The sequence below is a fragment of the Diachasma alloeum genome, unplaced genomic scaffold, assembly GCF_001412515.2.
Source record: "Diachasma alloeum isolate Michigan unplaced genomic scaffold, Dall2.0 Dall_scaffold_00827, whole genome shotgun sequence".
In the NCBI taxonomy this organism is placed as follows: domain Eukaryota; kingdom Metazoa; phylum Arthropoda; class Insecta; order Hymenoptera; family Braconidae; genus Diachasma; species Diachasma alloeum.
The window spans coordinates 43,519-67,323 of NW_021680954.1; the positions used below are offsets into that span (position 1 = coordinate 43,519).

At 35.4% G+C, this 23,805-nt stretch overlaps 1 protein-coding gene across 1 annotated transcript; it reads right to left on the bottom strand.

Annotated features, from left to right (window-relative positions):
- Positions 1-13,628: 13,628 nt before the first annotated feature.
- LOC107044828 lies at positions 13,629-16,221 on the bottom strand. The gene is made up of 3 exons (XM_015266870.1): positions 16,095-16,221; positions 15,849-16,028; positions 13,629-14,331 (listed from the first exon to the last, which is right to left on the bottom strand). Exons 1-3 carry the CDS (start codon positions 16,196-16,198, stop codon positions 14,181-14,183), a joined length of 435 nt encoding a protein of 144 aa, XP_015122356.1. The 5' UTR covers positions 16,199-16,221; the 3' UTR covers positions 13,629-14,180.
- Positions 16,222-23,805: the final 7,584 nt, after the last annotated feature.

Below are 23,805 nucleotides of genomic sequence, written 5' to 3' on the forward strand. Positions count from 1 at the left end.
GTGCTTCGCGCGCACGTGATTGGGTAGTGATTTATACGTGTTATTTTTTATCATTATGTACACGGAAAAAAAAGACAACTTCTGTTCTGTAAAAAAGTACTTGTGTGCAGTACCGAGTGATCACTAGGGAAAAGACACATTGTTCACTTCCTCGAAGTCACAAAAATACTGGACGCAAGTATCATGCGTCAAGTACCTGGGTACTTGTCACAAGTACTTTTGTTACTTGAGATCAGTACCGAAAGTACTTGAATTAAGTACCTGCTTAGTTCTTCCTAAACTGGTACTTGTCAAAAGTAACAAAGGTACTTGCTCCCAGTACTTTTTCTACTTGATCTGCAGATGTTCCACTTCACCCTAGGCCCCAAAAATACTTGGGACAAGTATTTTTTGAACTTCTCACAAGTAAACTTAGCACAAGTACCGTTGGGTACTGGTCAGAAGTATCTTTGCTTTTCCGTGTATTCATTTATTGATTAAAAAAGAGTCAACGTCCGCGTTTATTCTGATTTAAGGATGTATTACACCCTTTCGGCCAAAATTCACGTTTTTTTTATTTCTCTGGGCAATTATTTATATTATTTAGAAAAAATGCAGGAAAATGATTACACTACCATGAAACCGTGAGTCAGTCAATAATGATGAAACGTAAAAACGGTATATTATTTCCCATCAATCCGATCAATAATTTCCCAGAGAAATAAAAAAAACGTGAATTTTGGCCGAAAGGATGTAGTACATGAAAGGCTGAAGTACATGTAGTTACAATGAACATTTTTTCATATAAATCTCGCCTGTTAATTCTCCATTATCGAACTAACAAAAATATGGCATTCATGATGAATAATTGGTGCTAATTATTATTTTTCCATCAATTCCCTCAATGAATAAATTACAAGAAATATTGGTGGTTTCATGGATTTATGGGGGCGAAAAAAATCAAAAACGTTTTGTATAGATTGGAACCGATGAAGCATCTGAGAGTTTGAAATTTTGTTTTTATATTTATCAATATTTACACACAGTAAAAGGTTTGATAGCTGTCCCACAGATCGACAGTTTGCTGTAGAGGTTAAATTACGTTTGGAAAACCGTAAATTACTAACCGTAATTTTCTGTGCATGCATATGAACCTCTGAATATTGCCCATTTGCTTGAGTGAAGAGATGTGAGGAGGAGGGAGGGTTCTTCACATAGGAAAAAAATTTCTCTTTTGGGGCGAGTATATTTCCCGGGTCATTTTATGTTGAAAATTTGAATAAGCTTTATTTTCATCGGGAAGTTGGCTTTCAAGGTGTTTTGTTTGGACTACTTCAAAACGGCAATTTCCTGATAACAAAGTCATTAGCGTTGAAGTTCATGAGGAGATAATGAGAATGGTGATGAGAGGAAGTAGCTAAAGTAGCTAATACACTTAATTTTCATCGGAAATGTTCAAATGGAGTTCAGGAATGCGAAAATTGTGAATTCAGCATTCTTCAATATCTGTTTTCTTTCGTAATTTTGAAAATGTGATTGGTGATTACAATTGAAATATCTAGTATGGGCATCGGTCATCCATAACTCCTTCGATATTTAGAATTCTGTTGAGTGTACATTATCATAGATTGGATCTTACCAAAATATTCAGAGAAATATTCAATGGCCCCCTTAAGTTTTGGCGATAAAAATAATCCAAAGCCATGTCGTTGGAAAATAGATGGGTAATTGGGAATTCGATGTCGAAGATTATGAGTTACTTGGATGATGGATATTTGACGGAACTCGTCAATTCTGTATATTGATAATCACCTCCAAATTTTTAATGTTTTTTTTTATTTTTCAATTGAAAAACAAAGGGTCCAAAACACGAAAAATGAACGCAACCGGTGCTCTCTATCGCAATTATTGCCAGAAATATTGAAGATTGTTTCTTTTTTTCTTTTTGTTCTAAATTAATAATGTGCTTATTCCAATGAAAATTTTTTAATCATATGAAATAAATAGATGATTAATTCAAAATAAATTCCTGGTCTTCGCGATCTGAAGCATTACTTCATTTCTAACTGAGAAGGTTGAAAAGTTTCATTCAGATGGAAAAAACATTTGTTTATGTTGAAAAAAATATTCATTTGATGTAGGTAAAAAGAAAAATGGAAATTAAGTTCAGGTTTGGAGAAAAACTTTACAACGAGAAATTTAAATGAATCAATTTATTAAATTCAAATGAATTATTTGTCTGTGTGTGTCTGACGTCGAATACAAAGTCATTATTATTTCGACAATTGAATGCAGCAGTCATCACGAAATTAGATTGAGCAATTACTTAGTTCTACATGTAAAAAAATGCAATTTCCATGCTTTGTGTGTTATTCACTGGCGCATTTACACGTCTTCTTTTCGAGGTCATAGTAGTATTTCGCCGGCTTGGATTCCTGATGTGAACACTGATTCCAACACTTCCTCATCTCCGTCCACTCATCTCCTTCTACATTGAAGATGGGCTCGTTTGTTACACCACTGTAAATTAATATATCCATGGTCAATTGTTCACGGAACCTCAAAGCTTGAGACACTGAGAAAATTCTCGCCATTAACTCTTTCTTGATGGGTGAGGCAAAAAAATGAAAAGATTGAAGTAAACCGGAAGATTTGTCAGACAACAGGTTCTAGGATTCAATATATGGTTTTAAAATAAACAACCTTGTTCTTCGGGAAATTCTACTCGTAATTAAAGGAAAGATGCATTTGACCCAGTATTTTTCGAGACATTGGGGAAATTATTTGACTGAATTGAATATTTTTTAGCTTCGCTTGAAAAATATTCGAATAAGAGAGATCGTCGTTCCTCAATTTGAGGTTGATTTACACTTTTCAGGGCCACCATATGCAATTCCCCGTTTCACCATGTTCTCGAACAGAAATAATTCAGTAGTGAAGTGGTAAAACGCTGAAAGTCGACTTATCTCCCAGTTGAGTTTTTGAAGAATATTTCCGAATCTAAGGGAAATTGCGAAATTTTTGTAATTACTTTTCATGTAGCACTCAATCGGCTCTACAAAAAAGGTTATAACAATAATTTCGCTATCTCCCTTAGATTCCGAGATATTCATTGAAAACTGATCAGTAGTCGAAATTGACTTATACCGTTGTACTACTTCGCTACTGAATTGTTCTTAAACCAATACAAAATGTTCGGAATTTTAGAACCTTGCCCTCGATCTCAGAACCGTTTTCCTCTACGAATGAATAATTTCGACAATCAGGTATTGAAGTTTAGTATAATCGAACGTAATTTTCCACAATCAACGATCAAATATCGTTGCGAGTATCGATGGAACCAAATTTGGTCGAGTTATTTTTGAAATTACCTATTTCTGTTTTCTGAGACTTTGCCTTATTCCTAAAGACGCAACTTTGTGGCAAGAATTTTATGTTTTGTGAAAATTTTTTTTTCTAAATGTACTCATCGACTTACTGGCAATAACATCTTGGTCCTCTTTTGAAGTAGGCAACATATTCTACAGCGACTGGACTATCTAAGTCATAACACATGTCAGTGCATTCCCTCGTATCGGATTCCCAGTCGTGAGTGGCAGACATATCTTTCTCAAAGACCACTTGATTCGCCTTATTCCTGGAAATCAATAGATTCACTTATCAGTGATTGTGGAATCCTAGAGATTGGAATTCATCGACTTACCAGCATAGGCATTGGTTGGCATCCTTGTTATAGATGAAAAACGAAACGTCGGGAAAACGAGCAAAACATGTCTGTGCGCAGACAAACCCAGGGTTTTTCGCGTCTTCTTGGATCTCTGACTTGTTCGACATGTCTACAGAATAAGATTGAGAGTTAATACTTAGTTGCGGAATATTCGATGAAGTAAAGATGCACATTGCGATCAAAACGTCTACACTGATAGAATGATTAATTTATTCCAAACGAGATTCGTTAACTATCAACGAATGGTAGAGTTGAATATGACCAAATGAATATTCGTTAATAGTTAACGAATGGTTCACTTGAATGGTGAAAGTCAAGTCAAACAAAGCTCCTCAAATATACATTCGTTAACTATTAACGAATGAACATTTGGTGAGACCGAATGGATCCCAACCTTCAACCAAAATCCATTCGTTAACAATAACTAATCCGTTCTATCAGTGTAATAACCTTGGTGACTAAATTGAGAACACACAGAAAAATAATTTTGTAAGCCTAACAAAGACTTGTAGGGGAAGTGGTGCCTGTGCCGCTCCCCTAAGGAATAACGATAATTTTCGCATCCCAAACCATAATTTGGGATAAAAATTATAGTCGCGTAGCATTCTTTGGATATTTAACTACATTGTTAGAAAAACAATGAAATGTCATGGGCAGATTTGGTACTCACCAAATCATTTTCTTCGTGTAATTACGTTGATTAAATTGTCATAGTGCGACATTTCGCTAAATTATTTTAGGTTCATCAGACTCTTGACAGCAACGTACGTCTAGTTAAACTATTTCTATTAATGTTAGTGTCAGAATACATAATGCAAACAAATAAACAAAACATTCGAATAAACAAAAAGTCAGTCAGCAGAAACATAGGATGAACTAAACGCAAAAAGATTTAATTTAACATGAAATCGTTTATGAAATTTCTCATTCATGTTGAAAATTCAAGAAAATTGGCTTTATCATGCTGAGCGATCATTGATTTTTGAATAAACAGTTGCTTTTCCAAAATCATTGTGGAAATTTAACAGTCGACACTAGTAAATTTTCGGTGGATTGAGAATGTCGTATGGACCTGGGAATAGAGAATCTTTTGGAAATTCAAGAAATTAACTCATGTATCAATGAAGGAATATCCACAAATTTCATATAACTTTGTCGTTGTCAAAAATTTCAGAAGATGGATGAATTAACGCTCTTTTAGTCTAAGAACGGGAAGTCTTACGTAGAGCTCGAGCTTTATATAATACCTTAAACTTGAGCCACTTGGCCTCAAAACTTGGCAACACCACTTCGTATAGTTTTAATAATTTAAAATACAATAGATTTGCTTACCTGCGTTGGCAGTGCAGAGTACAGCGAAGAGAAGAACAATCATGTTCATGAGCTCCATGTTATGTGAATACTAGGGCTTGCCAGATTTCTCGAATGATACTGCTTCGAAGTCGAGTGTAACTGTTCCATGAAATGAAAGCCCTTATATAGGTCGAGAAAATTTGGCTCTTGAGGTGATTGGTTTAAACCACTTCAAAGCGGTCATTTTCTAATGACAAAGTCATTAGAGCTGAAGTTCCCGAGAAGATAGAATGGTAATGAGATGAAGTGGCTAATGGGGCGGGTGGGGGGGNGGGGGGGGGGGGGGGGGGGGGGGGGAGAATAAAATAGCAAAAATTACCGCGGCCATAGGAGCGAATATTATGACCACAAAGTAAAAGAGTTTTCAACTGATCCTACACTGTTAGAAAATAAATGAAATTTCATGGACTGTTGACTACAAATTTTCAGGACAGTGATACTGAATGCAATGTAGGGGGGAATAAATTAGAGAATGTGAAAATCGAAGGATTGCAATGGTTCCATTCGTAAGCAAAAATCATGAAATTTCAGGGTTCACAGAAAATTCAATAAAACTCTAGAATTTTAAACAGCATGAAAACGAGAAATCCTCAATTCATTTGAATTTCCAATCTAATATGAATATTCAATCAAATTACATTAAATTTTCAGTGAAATCTGAAATTTCATTATTTTTTTAACCCTAAATCATCTTCAGGGAAAAATGTAACTGAAATTCACAGTTCTCTTTGATTTCTCCACAAAATGTTGAATTTCCAATGAGAAAATTCCGTGAAATTCCAGTGGCAAGTAAATTCGATAAAAATTTTTAACAGTGCATTATTACTGATTATTTTTGTTAATCGGATCTGGCCTCCCCTGGACCAATCGGAGTTCAATATTCAATAACATGAAGTACTTCCCAGTTAAAATTACAGCGGTTATTTCCCCCTAGCTTTTGATAATTTCCCTCTAGCTCTGCAATTGTTTCTCTAACCAAATAACTGTCAAATATTATCCTGTGGAGTGAAAGAAAGTCATCAGGAAAGTCAAAATGAGTCGGTTTGGGAAGGATCCGATTACCAAAAATAATCCGTCGAATACCACTCGACCTCCAAAATTAATCGAACATTTCACTCATGTTTTCCTGCGTATCAACGATCGGGATAAGTCGCGATGCGCGCTCGTGATTTTAATCTGCAAAACTTCTCCCTCTCGTTGTTATGCAACAAAACAATCGGGAAATATCCGATAATTTTGGAGGCCTCGTAGTATTACTACTGATAATTTTGGATGTTGCCTATATAAAAAAGAAATGATTTTCAAATTCAGTTGACCCCCCACCCGATTTGGCAGATTGAATTTGATTCAGACACCTGAAAAGTTGTTTCAAGTGTGAATTTTCTCTCATGGTGCAATTCTCTTGGTCGAAATTTGGATGAAGAAATAATGCTATGAATACCACTCGAGCTCCACAATTAATTCGTGCTTCGCACTCGTGATTGTTAAACCTGAAAAACTTGGCTTCTTTATTGCTTTGCAACGAACCTATCAGGAATTACCCGATAATTTTAAAGTTCTTGTGGTATTACATGCGTACTGAGAGAAAAATATGATTCTTCTGACTATATTCCATCACCATCGAGTTATAGGCAAAAGGTCCTCAACAATTTGTCATGGGTTACGGTAACTATGGCCGGAGAAGTAATTACTACAATGGAATTTAGTCATTGCAACTATTTTATAGTTCTACTCACGATAGATTTGTTGTGATTACTTTTGAACTTTGGTTAGTTTAACTGCATTTTGATTTGCAAAAATTACGCTTGTGAAGTTACTATAATGTTATGTGCCGCATACAAAAAAAAATCGTATCGTTCACCAAAACTGCCTCAACTATTTTCTTATTGCAAATCGAACTTCAGATTTTTCTCTCAGTGCGGAAATTTGATTTTCATCAGGAATTTTCAAATTGAGTTCAGGAATGGGAAAATTGGGAATTCAGCAATTGTTGAGGATCTAATTACATTTATCTCTCGTAAGTTTAAAAAAATGATTGGTGATTGCAATTAAAAAATCTAGTGCAGCAATCCATAAATCCTTTGATATTTATAATTCTGCTGATTCGATTGGGAAATATATGAGGGTCCATTATCATAGATGGGAAGTTACCAATATTTTCAGAGAAATTTTCAATGACCCCCACTAACTATTGGTGATAAAAATAATATTAGGAAAGGCCATGGAAAAATACATGGGTAATGGGGGATTTCATTTCAAAAATTACTGATTACTTCGATAACGTATATTTGAGCTACGGAATTTTTTTAAATGAGAAATTCATTCAATATTTCTTTCTCTCCTAAATCACATGAGTAATTAGGAATCTCACTGTCATGAATTACCGATTACCCAATAATCCACACTATCATCCTCAATTGCTTGATTCTCTGAATAGTTTAGTGCAATATGTCCAAATTTCCATCTGTAATTTGGAGTTCGAATGATCACACAAGGGAGAATTCAGTTGGAAGCATTAGTAATTTTGCTATGCAATTTTATTAGGATTCTACTCGAATCGTATTACCCGAAATGGGCAATGAGAAATTTCATTCCGAAAATTATTGATTAATTTGATAATGTATATGTAATGTCTGGAATTTGTTTAATGAGAAATGAATTTAATATTTCATTCTCCTCCTCAGACCACATGAGTAATTAGGAATCTCACTTTCATGGATTACCGATTACCTAATAGCCATACTATCATCGTCAATTGCTTGATTGTCTGAATAGGTTACTACAAATGCCGGAATTTCCATCTTCGAATTTCCATCATCGTAATTTGGAGTTCAAATAATCACGCAAGAGAGAATTAGATTTGAAGAATTAGCGATTTCGCTATGCAATTTTATTAGGATTCTACAAGAATCGTATTAATATTCTGTTAAAAATCCATTGAGATTCTACATTGACAGAAATATTGACATAATATCAGGAATATTGCCTAAGTAACAGAAAAAAAATATCATTTTTTGATTCAGCATCATCTCCCTTTAGCCCAAAGAGCATCGATTTCTTGTCTAAAACCTACGACCCGAGTCGATGATTTGGTTCTGATTGGACGTACACAGGTCTTTCCAGATCTCTCCAGACCTAGATTGACGTGGTAAGTCCTAATCAGTTCTCTGCGACTTACTTTTGCGGAGACCTTTCGAATTCTTAGCTGTTTTCGGCCCTGAGAAGTCCTCCTCTATACTACCGAGACCTCGGTATTTCACTAGGGGGTGGAGGGGAAGGCCTGTATGCGGAGGGTTGAAATTTGTAGCCAACGAGGAGAGAGGGTTGCAGAATATATTTTAGCCATCCTCATGGCTCAGTTTGCAGGCGGTGTTTAAATGAAACATAGTGAACGTCGATTCTGTATTTATTGAACCTCTGATGCCAATGAAACCCTCGGAGGTGACAGAAAAGACGAAAAAAATTTTTTCATTTTCACGTGGGTCAAGGGTAAGAGTGAAAGTCGATTTTCGCCAAAATTGAATTTTTTCGCCAAGTGAAGGTTGATTCTGTATTTTCTAACAATTCTGATGCCAATCAAACCCCCGGAGGCGCGACAAATGTCGAAATGAAAACATTTTTTTCACCCGGAGCCAAAGGGTCAGATTTTCGGTTTTTCCAGGGGGAAGTCGACTTTCGCCAAAATCGAATTTTTTCGCCAAGTGAATGTTGATTCCCTATTTTTTGACTCCTCTAATACCAATGACACCCTCGGAGGCGCCAGAAATATCGAAATAAAAAATTTTCATTTTCACTTGGAACAAGGGTCAGATTTGTTAACAATTTCATTCTTTATTTAGACAACGCATGCAAGCGGAGAGACAAGAGTGGCTATCTGCTTGGCCAAAATCCGATTGGGAAAAATAATCCGACAAATACCCCTCGAGATTCAAAATTAATCGGCTATTTCTCTCAACCATCCCTGCAAACAAACGATCGTGTCAAGTTTTGTAAAAAAATCCCTCGCGCATCGCGCTGGGGCTTTTTAAACCTACAAAACTTGACACTCTCGTTTGTTTGCAACGAAGCTATCGCGAAATACCCGATCATTTTGAAGCTCTCGGGGTATTACTAGTGAATAAACTATTCATTTGATGTTTGTAAAAACGGAAATAAAAATAACCTTCAAATTTGAAGAAAACTTTATAACGATTTATTTGCATAAACATTTATTCAGTTCAAATTAATTATTTCTCTGCGTGTCTGAAGTCGAATACAAAGTAATTATTATTTCAATAATCCACCTGATTTTGCTGATTAACTGCCAATAATCTGTCCTCGCCGATTATTTGGCTTTGCTCAATTTTGAAAATTAATACCTGAAAGTTAAATTGGTGATTAGGATACTAAATTTCGGGCCTGTGTATCATTCACTGACGCATGTAAAGTTTCCTGTCTCGAAGCCATAGCGAAGGTGCCCCGGCTGGCTTAAGCACTCGTTCCGCCACTCCCGGATCTCTTCCCAGGTGTCCCCGTATATATTGAAGATGGGCAGGTCTTCCACACTACTGTAAATTAATATACCCATGGTCAATTGTTCCCGGAACTTCACAGCTTGAGACACTGAGAAAATTCCTGCCATTAACTCTTTCCTTGTGGGTGAAGCAAAAAATGACAAGATTTAAGTAAATCGGAAGATTTTTTAGACAACCAGGTTCTAGAATTCAATATATGGTTCTAGAATTCAGACCCTTCTTCTTCGGAATTTTAAAAAAAATCCCTCTTTAAGAATAAGACAGGGAAATTATACTCCTAATTAAAGGAAAGATGCGTTTGACGCAGTATTTTTCGAGACAATGGGGGAATTAATATGTCTGAATTCAATTTTTTTAGCTCTGCTTCTGAAAATATTCGAATAAGAGAGATCGTCTTTCCTCAATTTGAGGTTCATTTTCCCTTTTCAGTGCCACCATATGTAATTTTCCATGTCATTATGTTCTCGAACTGGAAATTGTGCCTATATTAATAGAATTCTAGAAACTTGCCCTGGGAATGTACGAAAAAATAGTCGAAGGGTAGTAACATGCGTTGTATATAGTAGACGACAAAATGACCGGTCATTTTCGGTCATTTTTTCCACCCATTTTGCCCTGGATCGGGGAAACTTTTTTTTCTCTGCGAATGAGTTTAGCACAATCGGACGTGATTTTCCACAATTAACGATGAAATATCGTCACGGTTATCAATTAAATCAAACTTAAACGAGTTATTTTCGACATTATTCATTTACGTTCTTTCAATTTGGTTCAATTATCTGAATCTTTGCCTGATCCCGAAAGAAGAAAGTTTGTGGCAAGAATTTTTACATTTTGAGAAATTTTTTTTTTTTCTGAATGGACTCATCAACTCACTGGCAATAACACGAGTCGTCTGCTTTTATGTAGGAAACAGATTCTACATTTTCTGGAGTATCCAGCTCACAACACAACTTAGTGCAGAACTCCATATTCGACTCGTAGTAGTTCTCGGTAGAAAACAGCTCGTCAAGGACAAGAATACGTTGGTGAAAGAGTACGGCTTCTGATTCATCGCTGGAAATTAATAGATTCATTCATCAGTAATTGTTGAATCGCAGAGTTTCGAATTAATTAACTTACCGGCACGTGCACATGTTATTTGTCAGGACATAGGTGAAATACGCAGCGTCAGGAAAAGCCTTATCGAAACACTTCGTTGCGCAGTTGAACGCAGACTTTTGCAGGTTCACGCTTTGTTGCGGCATGAACTCAAACATGTCTACAGAATATGATGGAAAGTTAGTTGCTAGATATTCGACACGGAGAGAAAAATTTAATAAAAAGTGTGAGTTGGAACTGAAATTGTACGAATCGCCATGTAAAATATACGATTTGTTCCGTAAAAATTAATTGTCAACCAATTGACAATCCAAATCCACAGAAAGGCCACAGAAAGGTTACGAGGGTCAAGAGGGTCAAACTCCCTTACTTGATTATTTGATTATCAGTCTATTTCATGTTACAAGGAGGGGTAACGGAGATGACCACAGAAAGGTCACAGAAAGGCCACAGAAAGGTTACGAGGGTCAAATTCCCTTACTTGATTATTTGATTATAAGTTTTCATATTTGATTTTGGAGGCATAATAAGTCGGGAAATTTCTGTAAGATTTTACTTCTTGTGGAAAAATTACGTGACAATTTCGTACTTTGTTCGGTGATGAACGTTAGATATCACTGAACGTTTCAGATTTTTTTCTCTTCCATTCCTATAAAAATTGATGGAAAACGATTCCCCATTGCGGATTACATGAGTTATTCCGTAATTTTTGCTGCATATTTCTCTCCGTGGATAAAATAAAAGTGCGCATTGCGATCAAAACATTTTGGGACTGCATAGCAATTTTTAATAATGTGAGTATTAGAGCGTGGAACGTGACATGTTGAAGATGACTGATCATCAAGAATGACATACATAACGACCCTAATGACTAAATTGAAATACAGAAAGTTCTGGAATATGATTGCCAATCCATTTCAATCCAAATGAGTTCAGAGAATAGAAATAACCCCACTTCCTTATTTCAGATTTTTCTTGTAGTTTGAAAAATATCATCGCATCTCGAAAAAAAAATAGTTTTTTTCATTCAGCAGCAAAAAAGAAGATGGACCGTAACAGAGAACGCTACTTTACGAAATAGAGGCAACTTAATTTGCTCACACGCTGTTGGGTGAACATTTGACAAAAATTGACAAAGCCTTAAAGAAAATTTGACTGTTGTCAAAAATTTCAAAAGTAATTTTCTAACAGTGACTGTGCATTTCTGATTAGTTATATTTCGTCCATTACAATTCAAAATCGGTCATAAATTGCAGAAGATGGGTGAATTAACGCTCTTTCAGATGGATTCTAAGAACCTGATGTCTTACGTAGAGCTCGAGCTTTAAATAATACCTTAAACTTGAGCCACCTGGCCTCAAAACTTGGCAACACCACTTTGCATAGTTTTAATAATTTAAAATACAATAGATTTGCTTACCTGCGGTGACAGTGCAGAGTACAATGAAAAGAAGAACAATGATGTTCGTGAGCTCCATGTTAAGCGAATACTAACGATTCCCAGAGTTCTCGAATGATACTGCTTCGAAGTCGAGTATGACTGTTCGATGAAATGAAAGCTCTTATATAGGTTTACAAAATTTTCCTTTTCAGGTGATTGGTTTGAAGCCCTTCAAAGCGGTCATTTTCTAATAACAAAGTCATTAGCGTTGAACCTCCTGAGAAGAGCTTTAATGCGTTAATGACTTTGGTAATGAGATGAAGTGGCTAATGGGGTGTTTGGTGGGGTGNGGGGGGGGGGGGGGGGGGGGGGGGTCGGAACACAGAAATACATAAACTTAAATTACGTTTTCACAGAGATAATAAAATAGTAAAAATTACCATGGCCATTGGGAGGGAATACTATTTTCAATGTCGGTCTTCTGTAAGTGATCGTTTCAATTGGCGATTTTTCGGAAAAGGTTGCAGGAGGCGATAATTTTCAAAAATCTGCATATCTCATTGGAGATGATGCTATATTTTCCATTCATCTCAACGTTATTTTTGTTGGAAATTAAAAAACATTTATTTATTCCAATGGAAATGTTGTAATCATATGAAATATTTAATTAATTAATTAATTTAAAATTAATTCGTACTCTTCGTAGTCTGAACAAATATTTAATTTCTAATTGAAAAAGTTTTATTCAAGTAGAGAAAGCATTCGTTAATGTTGAATAAACTAGCCATTTGGTGTGGGTAAAAACGGAATTAAAGGTAAAGTTCAAGTTTGAAGGAAAACTTTACCACGATCTATTTAAATAAATCCATTTATTAAATTCAAATAAATTATTTCTCTGTGGGTGTCTGAAGTCGAATACAAAGTCAATATTATCTCAATAATTGACTATTATATCAATAATTGAGCAATAACTGGATCTTATGAAATTCCTAACAACATTTTGATTTTGATGAAATCGCTCTTATATTGCTATAGTATAGCTATTTTTGATAATAAATTAGCAATATGCTTTCGAATGGTTATTTTGTACATCATTTTCTTCTATCATGTATAATTCATTGTTTATTTTATTTTATTAAATTGAATAAGATTTCTTTTCAACTAATTTTGTAAAATTTTCAATTTTATTTCGATTGTTTTTTTTACGGTTCTATCTCTCCCCTCAGCCCTTCGATAAAATGTTGATAGAAAAATTTGATTTCTACATACTTGGATGTATTTGACATATCACATTTGAAGAAACCATTACGATGTTCACTTCCAGGAAAATTCATGAAAAATTCGAAATTTTCAACAATCATCATAAAAATCAAATCAACCAATATAGCTATCGTAATCATCTTTTAACTTCGACTTAATGGCATTAAGACAAACATTTTGAGCTATAATTGAATTCATTTGAAGTATGATATTCAAAGATATCACTGAAATTTTGATTTAAAAAATAATAAGAATTATTTCTATCGCCTTCATCTTTACACTCGGTCAAAAGGAGATACAAACAATTTTTTAAGCCATCATTTAATCAATTCAGAACATTTTTTTAGTTATCGTGGGACAACCGGTTTTCGAAAAACATCGAAAACTAAAGAAAACTAATCGATAAATTGAATTTTCATTAATGGAAATTGATAGGGCTCAACAATTCCAAAATTTTAGAAAAAGGATTCAATTCCATCCATTCATTGGGGAACGATTGAAGAATAACTTTGTCACATACGTACACACATACGCACACGTACGGACGATGTCTAAAAATTACATTTTCGGATTTTTTGGATGATACTGGGTCGATCCAACACAAAAACCGCAAACTTGAATTTGAACAATTACAAAGTTTACATTCGGAAACAAAAAATGCAATTTGCATGGTTTCGATAATTATTCATCTCTATCCACGATGGGAAAAAACATTCCGAGAATTTCAATAATTCACCTGATGTTACCTACTGAATAAGCGCCAATAATCTATTCCTCGCCGATTATTTAGCTTTACTCAGTTTTGAAAATTAATACGTGAAAGTTAAATTGGTAACTTAAGTGACTAAATTCCGGGGCCTGTGTTTCATTCACTGGTGCATGTAAAGTTTCCTGTCTGGTAGCCATAGCGAAGTTTCCCCGATTTAGGTGTCTCCTCCAAACACTCAGACCGCAACTCCCGCACCTCCTCCCACATTTTCCCGTATATGTTGAAGATGGGCTGGTCTGTCACACTACTGTAAATTAATATATCCATGGTCAATTGTTGCCAGGACCTCACAGCTTGAGGCACTGAGAAAATTACTGCCATTAATCATTTTGATGAGCGAGGCAAAAAATGACAAGATTTAAGTAAATCGGAAATTTTTTCCGACAAGATTCTAAAATTCAACATTGAGAGAAAAATATAATTCTCCTGACTATATTCCATCACTATCGAATTATAGTCAAAAAGTCCTCAACAATTTTTCATGGGTTACGGTAACTATTACCGGACAAGTAATTACTACAATGGAATGTAGTCATTGCAACTATTTTATAGTTCTCCTCACGATAGATTTGTCGTGGTTACTTTTGAACTTTGGTTAGTTTAACTGCATTCAATGTTATGTGCCGCATACAAAAAAAATCGTATCATTCACCAAAATGCCTCAACTATTTTCTTATTGTAAATCGAACTTCAGATTTTTCTCTCAGTGAATATATGGTTCTAGAATTCAGTAGTGAAGTGGTCAAACAGTTCACTACTGAAGTCAATTCTGTTCTAGCGCCAGTTCTCGATGAATATCTCAGATTCTAAAGGAGTTAGCAAAATTTTCCTAAGTCTTTTTTGTAACGAAAAGTGAAGACTATCAAAAAAGATCTTATAAAAATTTTACTATCTTTCTTAAATTCCGAGTTATTCAACAAAAACTCAACTGGGAGCTAAGACGACCTAAACCGATTGGACACTTCACTACTGAATTCAGGACTGCCTTCTTCGGAATTAAAAAAAAATCTCTCTTTAAGAATAAGGCAGGGACATTATATCCCTAATAAAAAAAAAGACAAGTTTGACCCACTATATTTGGCGACAGTACGGGAATTAATAAGATCGAATTAAATTTTTTAGCTCTTTTTCTAAAAATATTCGAATAAGAGAAATCGTCTTTCCTCAATTTGAGGTTGATTTTCCCTTTTCAGTGCCACCACATGTAATTTTCCATATTACCATGTTCCCGAACTGGAATAATTCAGTAGCGAAGTGGTAAAACGGTTTAAGTCGACTTATCTCCCAATTGAGTTTTTGAGGAATATTTCCAAATCTAAGGGAGATGAAATCTGTGAAATTTTCGTTATTACATTTGTTGCAGCTCTCAATTGGCTCTACAAAAAAGGTTATAACAAAAATTTTGTTGTCTCTCGTAGATTCCGAGATATTCATTGAAAACTGGTCAATAGTCAAAATTGACTTGTACCGTTTTACCACTTCGCTACTGAATTGTTCCTATATCAATAGAAAATGTTCTAGAAACTTGCCCTAGGAATGTAAGCAAAAATAGTCGAAGAAAAAAATAGCCGATGGGTAGTTGTTTTTGACACGCGTTGTTTTTGGTAGACAACAAAATGACCGGTCATTCTTTCCGCCTATCTTGCCCCAGGATCATAGAAACTTTTTCTTTCGTGTGTTTGAAATTTCCGAGTCTTTGAGTGTGGCAAGAATTTTTTTGTTTTGAGAAATCTTTTCTTTTCATGAATGGACACATCAACTCACTGGCAATAACACGTGTCGTCTGTTCTTATGTAGGAAACAGATTCTACAGCTTCTGGAATATCCATATGAATACACAACTTAGTGCAGATCTCCACATTCGACTCCCCGTCATGGTCGACAGAAGACATGTCGTCCAAGATGAGAACAACTTCGTTAATGAGTACGTCTTCCAATTCATTGCTGGAAATTAATAGATTCATTCATCAGTGATTGTTGAATCCCAGAGTTTTGAATTAATCAGCTCACCGGCACGTGCACATGTAATTTGTCCTGACATAGGTGAAATACGCAGCGTCGGGAAAATCAAAACACATCATTGCGCAATTCAACGCAGACGTTTGTGGGTTCATGTCGGTTTCAATCGTTAACTCAGACATGCTTACAGAATAAGAACGAACTTTAGTTACGAGATATTCGATTAAGTGAAAATGCGCATTGCGATCAAAACATTTTGGGGCTGAAAAGCATATTGGAATAATTTGTGTATTAGAGCGTGGAACGTGACATGTTGAAGACGACTGATTATCAAGAATGACACTAATAAAAACAAAGGTTTTCGAGAAATACGTCTTTACTGATGTCAAGAAACTTCTGACTTGAAAATTTTCAAGAGTAAAATATCTTGCACTGACAAAATAAAAACGTTCGTCAAGTAATTTTGTGTTTCTCCTAAAGACGAGGACAATTTCTTGATGACAAGAAAGCGATTTCTCAAACTAAGTAAAATTGAATTAATTCATTTTATAGTTTTTTCGGCTCAATTCTCAAATATTTTGATGCAAAAATCACTTTAATTGATTTGAGAACTCGCTTTGTTCTCATCTTTCGGACAAGTATAAAATTTCTTGGTGTAAGTTTTTTCTTCTTAGTGTGAGATATTGTGCACTTTTTTTGATATAAGTAAAGTAGTACTTCTCAAAAACACTTGTTTACTCTGTGTATATATAACGACCCTACTGACTAAATTGAGATACAGCAAGTCCTGGAATACTATTGTCAATCCATTTCAATTCCAATGAGTTCAGAGAATTGAAATTATCCCACTTCCTCATTTCAGATTTTTCCTGTCGTTTGAAAAATATTAGCGCATTTCGAAAAAAATGAATTTTTCACTCAGCAGCGAAAACTAAGATGGACCACAACAGAGAATGCTGCTTTACGAAATAGAAGCAATTTAATTTGCCCACATACTGTTGGATGAACATTTGACAATTTTACATTGAAATTAGTCTTTTGACAAAGTGTTTTCCTACACTGAGCCCCGTGACTCTTATTTTGACCCTTTATTAGGATTCTACAAGAATGGTATTAACATTCTGTTAAAAATCCATTGAGATTCTACACTGACAGAAATATTGACATAATATCAGGAATATTGTCTAAGTTACAAAAAAAAAATATGCATGCGATGTTCTCCACTCAAGAAATTATTTTTGTCATATTATAGCGATTTTACTCTCAGTGTATTATGAATTGTCTTTGTTTTTTTTGTAATTCTTTTAAAATGTTTTTATAGAAAATTTCTCAGTGTCAAAAGGGCGTAAGTTTTTCTTTTCGTTCTCAGTGGATGAACCCATCCTCTGCACGACACTTTCATGTGATGCCGTCGAGACTAGACGAGAATTATTTTGAAAAGATCATCACGGTCTAAAAAAACATCGAAAGTTTAGGAATCGTCGTAATCTCGAAAGACATTGGATCGTTGCATTTCGTCACGAACTTGGAAGAATCTTTCACCTCTGCGTTTCAGTATTTTCTGTTTTTCAAACGTTTGTCTCGATATCTGTCTCGTCTCGTCTCGTCTCGTGAATTTAAAAAACCGAAAATCTCGAGATCCAGGCAAGATAAATCCTCCCGAAATTGTGATGAGATGCATCGATCCAATGTCTTTCGAGATTACGACGATTTCAAAACTTTCAATGTTTTTCCAGACCGTGATGATCTCCGCAAAATAATTCTCAACTAGTCTCGACGGCATCACTATTTTCGTAATATAGAGAGACTTAAACTTGATCCACCTGGCCTCAAATCTTGACAAAATCCCTTCGTATAGTTTTAATAATTAAGAATACTATAGGCTGGCTTACCTGCGTCGACGGTACAGACTACAACGAAGAGAAGAACAATCATATTTAGGAGGTTCATAGTATACGAATACTAACTCAGAGTTCTCGAATGATACTGTTTGGAAATCGAGTGTGACTCTTTCATGACGTGAAATCTCTTATAGAGGTCTACAAAATTTGGCTTTTAAGGTGGTCGGTTTGAACCACTTCAATGGGGTCATTGTCGGATGGCAAAGTCATTAACGCTGAAGGGCACAAAACGATGATAAGAATAGGAATTAAAATAAGTAGCTAGTAGGGGAGGAAGCGGAAGGGGGTTCTGGATATCACCTTCCGATTGCTGTCCATTTGCGTGAGGGGGGGCTTCATCTAAAAAAAAAATTCTCTTGTGCGGGAGGGGGCTCCTGAAAGCCTGGAATTTTTCAATGGAAATATCCGGTAAAATTACGGAACGCTGTGGAAAAATTCCGTGACAGTTCCGTAAAACTTCCTACAACCACATTTCGCCCCGGAATTATGGAAAAGATACGTAATTTTTATTGAATATTGCTCTCCGTGCAAAATAACTTTATTTTCCCAAATGAATTTTTATTTATTCCGAAACTTCTGAACCTAAGAAATCTCGCCACACTTCTTCAAGTATTCGATCCAGATTACTCTTGATTTTTGTCAGATTTGTCCTAGATTTTTCAAATTTATCATCATGCCGATTTACGCTGGTGCGGCGCGGCGCTTACGGCGCGCCCAACGGAGTGTTACATAAACTTTATTTGATTCAAATGAATAATTTTTCTGGGTGCTCAAGAGGTGGTTTTCAAGAGCCATTTTCCACTCGTTTTATTTTAAAAAATTCCTTTGCATGTGAAACTCAGTACAGAAACATGAAAATACCCAAGAGTTGACGATTTTCTTCTCTGACAGTTTTTTAGAGAATAAATTTTATTTCTTGCTTCTAACTCGATAAAATTTAATGGAAGTTCGTGAGGCACATGGAGACACTGCGATGAGGCTTACGGAAGCTATAAACTTCCCCAAGGTTATTCTCCAAATCTATATAATAATCGCATAAAAGTTACCATCTCCGATTTGCATTCTTTGATATTTTTTACATCCATTTTATCAAACTGCAGTGAAAAAAGTTGATATTTTGGGTATTTTTGCAGTTTTAAAGAAAAAATCGACGATTTTGAAGTTTTCCGGGGACATTGAAAAATCGATTTTGCTGCTTTCTCGATGATGACCTCTTCCGGCCCTTTATTCATTCCTCATAATCAAAATGACATGATAATTTTATCGAAATGTAATAACAGGCATCGAATTTGTAGGTATTTCCGTAGTATTAGAGAGAAAATTAACGATTTTAACGTTTTCCACGGATTCATGCAATGATGATCTCTTCTGCACTTTATTCACTCGCTGCAATCGAAATAATCAAAATGACACGATTATAATTTTATCAAAATACAATAGCAGACATCGAAGTTATGGGTGTTTTCGCAGTGATAATAGAAAAAAGCAATTTTAACGTTGTCCACGGACATTAAAAATCGTTTTCTCTGTTTTTCCGATGATGACCTCTTCCGGAACTTCATTGATTCATTCTCATTAAGATGATACGATAATTTCGATAGTTTGTGGATATTTTCGCCGAGTTAAAGGGAAACCCGACGATCTTGGTGTTTTCCACGGTCACCGGAACATTAATTTTTCTGTCGACGAAAAAATTCGTTTGACTCCCGATATCGTTAACACGACTCTGTTTTCAACTGTAAACTATTGATGAGCACCCTATCAACCAATGAAAAAAGTTACAGCAAAATTGAAAGATGGCAAATATTCCAAAAATCGATGTTTGTGGGTAAAAGGCCCAAATTTTAATATCCAAGTTGATGAAAAATTCTTTTGACTCTCGGTGTCGCTGCCACGATTTTGGTCCTGAATGTACTGTTCCAAGGCAAAAAAGTTGCATTCGAATTTTGCCCGTTCCCTCCCACTGCCGCAACGCTTAGAAAATATTGATCCAAAAATTTTTTTTTTTGCTCTTTTATGATCATCTTCCTCTCTACATTTCTCTTTTCCCTCTAATCTACACCGAATCTTAAAACTAGGATATTAAAAAATTTTAATTAATTTAATCTGAAAGATGAAGTTAGGAGACAATAAAATAAAATAATGTAACATAATTTAATCGTGCGCTAGTCCATATTATTTTCATAATTGCTTGATTGTCTAAATAATTTACTACAATATTTCCAAACTTCCAACTGTAAATTGTAGTTCAAATCGTCACGCCAGAATCAATTCAGTTGGAATAATTAGCTATTGCGCTAACCGATTTTATTGCACACTGAAGAATTTACACGTAAATTACGTCTTGTTAATAAGCGTCATTTACGTTTTGCTAAGCGTAATTTACGCTTAACACTAATATGATGTTTGTTTTTTTTTTTCATCATGAAAATCGGAGTTCAGGTTTCAAAAAGACGAATTTACGGGAAAAATAAAAACGTTAATTGCGCCCGAGTGAAGCGTCTTTTACGTTTCACTAAACGTATTTCATGTTTAAGAAATTGTAAATTATGATCTTAATAGAACCGTATCTTACGATTTACTTATGCGTAATTTACAAAAACAAACATCGTATTTTACGCTTGAAATAGTTACTTTTTAGTTTCAAATCATGGTTTCAGTAGTTAAGTATGGTCAAACGGTTCAAGTCGATTTTGACTATTGGCCAGTTTTCAATGAATATCTCGAAATCTAAGGGAGGTAGCAAAATTGTTCTCATAACCTTTTCAGTGGCGCATAATACGTTGTACAAAAAAGGTTATTATGAAAATTTCGCTGTCTCCCTTCAATTCGGAAATATTTCTGGAAAACTCAGCTAAAGACTAAATTGACTTAAACCGTTTGACCACTTCGCTACTGATTTATTCTAAAGATAGCAGGTTCAAAACAGATGGTCCGAGTATGAGGGTCAAACAGTATGGATCAGGAAATGAGAACAATATTACAATATAAGGGGGAAAAAGTGACGATCAGGCAATGAGAGCCAAAAAGGGAGGATCAGATTGTACAGGTGAAAGAAGAAAGGGATGCGAGTGTCAGGAAATACGGTCTTATTTTCTGCCCTTCACTTTTCGACCCTTATATCATCAGCCTCATTACCTGAACCCCGTTCTCTAACCTTTACTTCCGATTATTGGAATATGAGTAAGTGGATAAATAAATGTGGCAAAACAATGACGTACTTTATTAAAATCTCTTTATTTGCACGAGGAAGGCACGTCTGTACTAGAGGACCGCTGTCCTGAGACTAAAAGCAATAGCCAAGTGAAAACACTCACTGGGAAACCGAAAAGAAAAAATAATAAAGTTTTACTCAGGAGGACACAGTCCTTCTTCAAATTTCAGCACTGTTTATAATGAAACCGCTCTCCAGTGCAGAGCACAACGGATCGTAAATTAGTCCCTTTCTAGAACCGTTTTCCCAGTATGTCATAAATCTTTGTCGAGTAGTTTGTACAATAATAAAAGAACTATGCTCGAATATTCCAACACTGATCCTCAATTTGTGACCCTTCTATTCCAACTTTGCTTTTTTGGCTGTTATTTTCTGATGCTTATTATTTGAAGTTTATATCCTAATCCTCATGTTCTGAACCGCATTGCGTGAGCCTCACTTTTTTATATGAGAATTTTGTATGAATTTTCCCATAAAATTCAATACATAGTTGATTAAAATAAAAATTTCAAGGAGAGTTTTATTGTATCCTGCGCTCTTGTTCGATCCAGCGCTCTATTTTGCGTCGGTTTCACCCGCAATCTTCCTGCATCTTGAAGACATCATCTTTTGACACAAGTTCTAGTCAGCATTCTTTCGTTTGCAGGTTATTTACAAGTTTCACGCGATTCACGCAAAAACGATGGAATGGATTTCAATGGTATTTTTACAATGATATATTAGGATCCCCATTCGGCTTTAGGCTATAAGCTATTGTGGTATCTTTCCCATTACATACTTTAGGGTCCCCAATTGGCTTTAGGCTATAAGTTATTGTGTTATTGTTTAGTATGCACCGTCGAAATTTCTATTTTACAGCTTTCTGGATAATGCTTGAACTTTCTGGAACTTCTAGAATATTCTCAGGTTTTCGAGAATCTTGTGGAGATTTCTCCAGAGTTTGAAGATATTCTCGGGTTTTATAGAAAGTTCGAGAACAACCTTTGATTTACAGAAAATTCCAGGAAATTCTCGGGTTTTTAATTTCGAATTCTGATTGACTAGCTGTGCGGCCCAGCTTCCCCCGGGCAGGATAAGAAAAAATTGAATACCAAGATTTTTGAGAATTCCTGCAATTAAAAAAAACATCTCACTGTTTTCGAGTTTTCTAAAACACCCGAAAAGTTGTAAAAAATTTTAGGGTTTTCTCAAACAGCTAGTTGACAATAATTTTCAAGGATGATAAAGAAGATTAAATATGGTTTTTCACTTCGGTTACTCAAAAAATCCCCCTCTCGCTCTTCATCTTCCGCAAATATTCATTCTAAAAATCTGTATTTTTCAAAAATCAATCAAATGAATTCAATCATAGCCTAAAATGGTTGTTTTAATGCCATTAAGTCGAAGTTAATAAAGATGATTACGATATTTATATTGGTTGATTTGATTTTATGATGATTGGTGAAAATTTCGAATTTTTCATGCATTTCCCTGAAAGTAAGCCTACTAATTGTTTCTTCAAATGTGGTGTTTCGAATTCATTCAAGTATGTAAAAATAAAATGTTTCCATTAACATTTTATCCTCATTTCAGATTTTTCCTGTCAAAAAAAAATAATTTTTCATTCAGCAGCGAAAACTAAGATGGACCATCACAGAGAATGCTACTTTACGAAATAGAGGCAATTTAATTTGCCCACATGCTGTTGGCTGACCACTTGACAATTTTACTTTGAAATTAGTCTTTCGACAATGTATTTTCCTACACTGAGCCCCGTGATCCTTATTTTGGCCTTTCATTTCGAAATCCTTAATTTTGGGAGTCTTAATTTCGAGCACTAAATTTTCATCACTAAAAGTCGACTTGGATTTTTACAATATAAAGAGACCCTTCTTTGGACCCTTGGGATCTGACCCCCATGACCCTTATTTAGTCCTTTAATCTGACCCCTGTGATTTTGAGCAATGAATTATACGTGATAGAAGGAAATGATGCGCAAAATAACCATTGTGAAGCATTTCGCTAATTCGTTACCAAAAACGACTATACAATATACAAAACACGAGCAATTTCTCACTTCTTTTCTTATTCGTTCTGCCCACGCCATGGATTTGAACACCATGGATTTTTCACAGTGCAAAGTTAAATTAAACCCAACGTTTTTTGTGTGCCTCGTTGTACAAATGCCGCAGAAATTCCCCCCACTTCTCAACATTTTTTCATCACAAAAAATAATAATTCCAATAACATAATAATAATTCCCGTGAGGGGGCCGCCCACGGGCGTCATGAAGCGTGCACACGCGACGCATATACCTATTACACCTATATAATCTCCGGATAGTTGTCACCGTGATATTTCCCTTTTGCGCATAACGCCCAAACTAAAATGGGTCACTAGTGTTTCCACGCCACACAAGCACTGTATCGCGAGCGTAACGCTTCAGCGATCCGAATAAAAATTCATTAGACGATCCATAACACGTGAATGCGTGAACGCACTTCGGCCCTCCAGGGACTTGTTGAAAAGGGCATCGTCGACAGGGTATCATAAACACACGTTGGTAGTTTAGGGACTGCCCACGAACGTGATTCTTCTTTCCCCACCGTGTGGAGATACACGTGTTTGGCCCTTACGCCTTCCACTTCCACATTTTTTTCCTAACTTA

Excerpts from the sequence above, each read along its gene's own strand:
- LOC107044828 (XM_015266870.1), bottom strand. The coding sequence starts at position 16,198 with ATGAACCCACAAACGTCTGCGTTGAATTGCGCAATGATGTGTTTTGAT. Across the intron at positions 16,029-16,094 it reads AATTACATGTGCACGTGCCG|CAATGAATTGGAAGACGTAC; the intron begins GTGAGCTGATTA and ends ATTAATTTCCAG. Across the intron at positions 14,332-15,848 it reads GACGACACGTGTTATTGCCA|TAGTGTGACAGACCAGCCCA; the intron begins GTGAGTTGATGT and ends ATTAATTTACAG.